We start from the raw sequence: 7,461 nt of genomic DNA, 5'->3' as shown, positions 1-7,461 counted from the left end.
TAAATGATAATCACCCCTTTATTTCATTTTAATGCAAAGTTGCTAACTGATAATTCATTACTTGCACTAAAGCAAATGACTGGTCATTTAACATACACTCATAAATGAGCATTAATTATGCAACGGTGACTTTACATTTCATAACATTTCACTTTGGAATATTGTTTTCACTATCAGCATGTACAACTCGGCACCAGTGTTTGTTTGTGTGTTGAATTTTTGTATAAAGCTACTCAAAAGCTATGTACACTAGTCAACTTTAATTTTGAAGAGATAAATTAAAGGGCAAGTAGCTAGTCAACACCATCTATTGCCAACTTTTGGGTCTTGCTCTTTTACCAGCAAATATATAGACTGTCCCATTATAATATTCCCATGGTTGAAAGGGCAAGCATGTTCTGAGACAAGTTTTAATTTCACAACCCAAAGACTGCAAGTTGAGCACCATAAACACCAACACATGCCACGTTCATCACCAATGCACATTATCAAAATTAGATATCCTCTAAAACTCCTCTGAAAGAGCTACTTCAAGTGCATCTTTAGTGTCTGGAATCACAATGACCTGTGAAATGTCTCACAGGAAAATCCCATATATACTTTGAGACTGAACTTTGTGAGCAAGAACACCCCTATATTCTGTAAAAACCACTGTAAACATACTGACCATTTAGCCTTGCAGGGGTGGTCCTTCTTATCATCTATAAAGCCAGCAATTAGACTTAATAAAAGCTTATGATAGCACAAAGGGTCATAGAATGTGGTTCCTATGATGACCATTACATATTCTTAGCCAACCATTGCCATATGCACCACATTCTGAGTAAATTGCATTGGATCAAGTTTCAGTTTCTCCCTGAGAATGTTCTTTTTATCTGGCTGCAAGATAAAACAACTAATCTAGAAAAATGACACACCACATTTTAAAATCATTAGAGGCAAGTTGCTTTATGCCTTACTGTGAGCAAAACAACCTTACTATTTCTGGCATACATGCCAGCCTTGAAAAGTCTGTTTCTAACAGTTTTTATACTGATAGTATGTAATTGAAACAGCAAAAATATGATTTAGTCTCAGAACATGTACCTCACAATTTCAGCAATCATGACTTGACAGAGGCTGTTTGCTTGTGTTATGAATGATAGCCTGCATCATCCGTTTGTCAATTGGTTTTAATGAAGTTGCACATTCTGCTACCAATAGTTGTAAGTAAACCCGGCTAGTGAGAAATTATGGCTTTGTTTTTTTCATAGCTCTTCACACTCATGAAACTCTTTAGTGTTTTTTTTAGTCTTACCAAGGTTTGTGTGAGACTAATATATATTAGACAGGATGAATAACCAATCATTTGCACTTCAGATAACATTACTAATCATTAGATGCCTGTTATGTATACAAATGAACTGTAGGGTGGGGGTGATTGACATTTTACAACAATAAGCTTGCCTTGTCAAAGCTATATCTTAAATTCCCATTACCTTTTAACTATATTCTGAGAAATACATGTACTTAAATAATCTCAATCTTTCACAAGCAAAGGATAAAATATCTTAATACAATATCAACTAGATTTTCTGTTACCAACTGTAATAAATTATAAGAGACTAAAAAAAATCAACAATGCTCTGTATTGTGCGAGTTTGTGTGTATAAGATGAACGTAGTAAACAAAAGGAATGTTTGATACATAAAAATTTAAAACTTCTTAAAACAGCAAAAAATTATTAAATATGGCACTAAATTTGCATGTTACTGATAGATTTTTGGCAAGAAAGTCTGTTTTTCACCAAATTTTTAACCATTTTATTAAAATTAAACCCGAATATTGATTAAACTACCATGATATGTAAAAGAATGACTAAACAGAATTGAGATTGTTTTATGGTAATGTGAAAGAGTGTACTAAGGCAGTATGGCAAATACATTAAGTTTTTATTTCCTGGCTATTTCAGAATTTACCATATGTTTTAGCTTTAGGTCAGCTGTATGAGTTGGCAACTTTTCTTTCTCACAACTTATCAAAAGATAAGGTTTTGTTTAATTATACTTTTGCATGAAGCCATAAATTAGGAAAATAATTATATTAATTTTAATGGTCATTGCTTTCACATACAGTATCACAGAAACAAGTTGAATACATAAAGACACCAGCTAGATAGCTTATTGCTGAATGTATGAACATCACATTACTCAGACTGTGATCTTTAACTTACCTGTGCATGATAAAGTCCTAGACTCCTAGGTTTGTGAAGAGGTATAAGTACTTTGACCAGAAACTGCTTATGTTCTGCCTTCAGTGGTAAGGCAAAACCATTAATGATGCTGTAACCAGACACATGCTACAATCAAATTCATCTCTTTCACAAACATAAAAATACCATTTGTAATACATTTAGTTTAATACAAATAGAAAAAATAAAATAAACACTGAAGCAAAATTCTCTACTAAAATACATTTTTTGCACCATATACTTATCATAACCATCTACGAGTATAACCTCAATAAAAATAAACGTACAAATACGAAAAAACCTTCTTAACCTAAAAAACCTTAAACTAAGTATTCTCTATTAAAATGACTTAATTGGCCTGAAATATTTTAACACTTCGTGAAGTGAGACTTATTTCAAAAAGTAACATTTCTACATTTTATCCAAGCACAGGAACTCTTGGTACTTGTATCTTTATAAAATGATAACATCACGCACAACCAAATAAAACAATACAGATTTATTATAAAAATCTAACTTTGTAGGTTTTATCATATGCATGTTGAAAATTTACTTCAGTTATGAATAAAATCATTAATAAAAATTTGCAATAACTTGTGGTAAAATATTATAGGTTATACACACACATATGAGGTGTTCCTTTCTGTATCTAGTCTGGTCAAGGAACTTGTTGACTGTATTTTAACTTACCTTGTGTATTGAAGACAATCTAGCAGCTGTCCCATAGAGCAGATATTTATGCATTATTATACCTGTTTTCTAAATTGTCAAATACAGCAAGAAAGTGCTTTGTGATTGTAGTTTTACTGCTGTGCAGATTCTTTCTGACCTCTGTGAACAGAAACATGTTTCTGCTTTGAAGAAGCCAAAATGTATTTCAAGTCTCATCCATGTTTTACATTCTCCAGTCTGTTGATCTGGTCATTTTTTTTTTACATTTTATTTACCAGCAATCACGCTTGAATACACTTAACTGTCCATTCTACTTAATTCTATTTTACAAAGCAATAGCTCTACTGCTACATATGATCAGTTTTTTTTTGTCATCATTTCTTATTCTTTAAGTTTTTCTGTTTTTTATCAACTTTAATACCAAGTTCTCTCTCTCTCTCAATTCACTTGTGACAACACTAATTCTTCCATGAATAATATCCTTGAATCTCTTGTTTATATAGAGATCAAATGCCCGTGCACTCGATATTGCTATATTCTCACTACCTTTGATTAAGCATGGAATTATCTGACTATGGCAAAGATAAACAGTACCTTAACAATCCTGAGGTGCATATTTACCTCATATATATACATACATTTTTTTTTTCAATGAAGAAGAATTCCTTGAATCTAATTTCCTTGTTTGTTTTAAGGCAATAATGTTAGAAAAGAGAAAATACCCTGGTAAGTTTATAGAGTAAATCTAGATTATATACATTCACCCATGCCTCATTCAAAAATGACAGATGAGCAGACCTAAAATGCATTAAGTTTCTTTTTATGTTCAGAACTTAGTTTTATAAAGTAGTTGTTTTTGATAAGCTACATTCACATCTGCCTATTCTACATGTAATACAGAAAAGCATATCTAAACATACCAGACTTCTGCCTATGCTAGTCATAAGAACTTTTATATATTCATAGTTCACTATTATTTGCACCAAAATATTGAAGATTTTACATATTATTATTATCATCAGCAGATAACAGAAGTTAGTGTACGGTAACTAGCTATATAAGAAAAACAAAACATTCTTGAACATCAATATACTTTCTTTTAACTAGAAATATTATGAAATGCTCATGCCTGCAAAATGTTTATTATATTGTTAAAAAATAATTCTTCACAACATGAAGGCTTAAGATAAGACTGAACTGGAATATACATACTACTGTCTACGTCTATTGAACAGACATTTTTGTTAAAAGCAGAACTTGATTATGCTCAACTTTCATAGAATTCTAATATATTGTTTCTTTCTTTGGGAAGTCTAAATCACTAGAAATAGCCATAAAGAATTCTCTTAACTAACTAAATGAAGGTTTTTTCTACAAAAAATGAAATTAAAGTTCATGATGGCTTTATACTGAGTCCAAAAGTTCTATTACAATAAAAGTAAATATGCATTATCTATATTACACAATTACTTTTACTTACAAAATATCTTCACCAGCTAGCTGATCTTTTACCTACCTGCCTAATATTTCCAACAATTCTCCAACACCATTAAACTGCTCTGTCTCATAAATAAACCTACAGAAAGAGTTTTCTATAAATTAACCACATAACTACATACACATTTTAAAAAATCCACTTAAACTTTAATTTCTAGTTCAAACTTTAAAACATACAGAAGAAATCACACAAACATATTTCATGAAAACTGAAGTTTAATTTGCCCCACATCTTCAGTGACATGTTCATATACAATCTACGAATATATTATTATTATAAAAGAAATTTCAAGTACAGTTGTTAAAATCGGAACTATTAATTAAAAAAGATTATATTCAATATGCAAAATTTCAAGACAACAGTGAGCAAAGAACTTGTTATTCATCAAGAATATAAAACACAATCAATACAACTTTATCACACTATACACACTATCACACCTAGATAGTTGCATCTCACCTCAATGACAAAAATTGCACTATTGAACAAAAAAAAATTATACAAAACTAATCTGTAGTAGTTCTTTCAAACATTATAAAAGCAACAAAAAAACTACAGTTGAAATTTATTCAATGATTTTTTATATTAAAATTCTGATTCTGAATTAATTTCACATATTCTAAGTGAAATCATTAACATTTGTGAATATCCTGAAATTTTTTCTGAACATAATACAGCATTCATAGACCCCTTGGAGATAAGTCATGATAGTTTTGAACAAAATAGTAATAATTTGACCTTGTAACTTGAATGCAAGTGTACTTCAGTGGAAATTCATTCAGGTATTGAAACGAAGTGATAAAAGCTTTGTGATATATTCCTATCAGAAAAAAGTTTGTGAAAAACTTCTGTCACAATTATAGTTCCACTTTTTAATTTTTTTAAGACTATATTCTATACTTTGAGTTACGATGTTGTATTATATTTAGAAACATCTTTTGTGGAACAAGATGAAGTAGGCTTAAATTATTCTGCATTCAACTGTATCATTTCACTTTGCTGACAAGACCTCTATGTTAGGCTTTGTTTGCATTAGACCTAATTGGCCAAAGTAACTGCTTAACGCTCAACATGAGCTCGATCAATTTGACGAACCACGTGACCTCTCTGTACATATTCAAAGTCTTTATAGATTTGAAACTTTTAACAGTGTATATATCTTCACTAAATTTGGCAGTCTTTCAATAAACATTACAAGACTTTCACGTACAAAAAAGGATCTTATTTTTTAGTGAAGTATTTTTAATAAACTAAAAAAAGATTTGTCCTTCAATATATCGAGTATTTGTTTTGAATAGTCTGTGTGCCAAGTGATTTTCATGTTTGTATTAAAAAATACTTTTCTTCATCTCAAAAGCTTCCTAAATAGATTTCAAATGTTTATTTTCAGTAAAACTTTATATTTTATATGTAATTTTCACTACCCTAACTATACAAGGTTATTCAGTTTAACTGACCATCTAACCATCCAAAATAAAATAGAAATAAATCTAAATTACCCTCTTTTTCTTTCTAAAATGACTTCAAATGTAGCATGAAACTACATTCATTTATCCTAAGTAGCTTTAAACTCTTAAACAATTTATAATTAAATTTTATTGTCCTTTGAACCGTGTCTAATCACCATTTGCACCATTATGAGTTGTAAATCACATGGGGAATGTGCAGCTTTATGTTACGTTATCAAATTACATTACCCACGAGCTAATCTGAGCTGCTCACATGGGTGCCTCGTGAAACATTATTATTATTTTATCATTATTGTTTATTTTACCTAATCTAACCTATTTTAACATTTTACTTCTATAACAATAAATAGAGAATAAACATGAAAAACAAGAAATAAACTACTTACCTGAGTATTCTTTTTTTCTGCTGTCGACTATCAGTGATACTTAATACCTTTCTTATACTAGTGATAGTAGTGCATCAAATAATTTTTATTTGATTAAATAATATACCAAAGAACAAAGATTGATAATATGCAAAAAGCAGACAATTTCCTCTAACAATCAAACTTTGTCTGGCTTTCTAACTATGCAACAATTCATTACAAACTCATCCAAGCTAGTCGTTACCTTTCCCGTGGGAACCAAAGTTGTATTACAAGTGAAATTAACAATTATCTGTTCAGAACACAATGTAATATGTCATTTGATAGATGAAAACCTGGCTTTCTTTTGGTTATAGCTACTGTATAATTAAATGCAAGACAGAACTATTAACAAATCCTGAAAGAGAGGATGCGAGAGGTGGGATGCAGCAGGAGAAGACTGATTTTCTATTTGATAGCTCTGTAACCAAACAAAATTGAGGGCTATTAAAAATTATGGTTTGTCTGAGCAATGACGATTTTATAGTGAGTAATTTACATTTCATTTCATATTTTTTGGTGGGGTGGCATATAAAATAGAGAAGACAAGATATCTAGAGAAAATGTGTCACACCAGTGGAAATTCTGGATTTTTTCAAATATTGCCTTATAGAATTAAGAACTTAAATACTATTAAAATATGGATTATTAGCTATGATCTTATGCTATACTAATTGGTATAACAAACAAAATGTAGTTTAATTTTGAATGTAAGACAGAAACCTTGTGTCATGCACATTAAAGGACACCAGTAGCGATAGGGTTAAATGGGCTCAAAAATTACAAATAAAGTATGTATAAAAATATTATGTATAAAAGTAAATATCAAAACATATTTAAAACTTATTAGATATACCAAATGAAACATGTGATTCAGAATTAAAAAACAACAAAAAGAACACAGTTGTCTTGATTATATAATATTGGAATGGTAAAATAAATATTTGTATTGTATGCCAGTGATCATAAACAGTGAAATTGAAATCAGTTTTTAAAATCAAAACAAAAATAAAATTTAAGGCTTTATAAACTAAAACATTTATAAGAATGTAGGAAAAGACCAAAACCAGTAATTAACCATTTCGAGTCGGGTCACAGGTGAAAGGCCATGTCATCTCGTTTGTTGACTCGCATTCAAAATTTTATTGAACTAGTATTTCATGAACTTATGTAAATAAGTTTGGTATC

At 30.0% G+C, this 7,461-nt stretch overlaps 1 protein-coding gene across 1 annotated transcript in view; it reads right to left on the bottom strand.

Annotated features, from left to right (window-relative positions):
• LOC106468510 (serine/threonine-protein phosphatase 2A 56 kDa regulatory subunit epsilon isoform-like) overlaps positions 1-7,461 on the bottom strand; it is a gene marked incomplete in the record, with an annotated part of 69,491 nt that overhangs the window by 20,811 nt on the left and 41,219 nt on the right. The window contains 2 exon segments of the mRNA XM_022396846.1: positions 2,213-2,321; positions 4,419-4,478. Coding sequence (XP_022252554.1) covers positions 2,213-2,321; positions 4,419-4,478 — 169 coding nt within the window.

This window comes from Limulus polyphemus, unplaced genomic scaffold, assembly GCF_000517525.1.
Source record: "Limulus polyphemus unplaced genomic scaffold, Limulus_polyphemus-2.1.2 Scaffold3033, whole genome shotgun sequence".
Lineage (NCBI taxonomy): Eukaryota > Metazoa > Arthropoda > Merostomata > Xiphosura > Limulidae > Limulus > Limulus polyphemus.
This window is presented reverse-complemented; position numbering and strand designations above follow the sequence as displayed.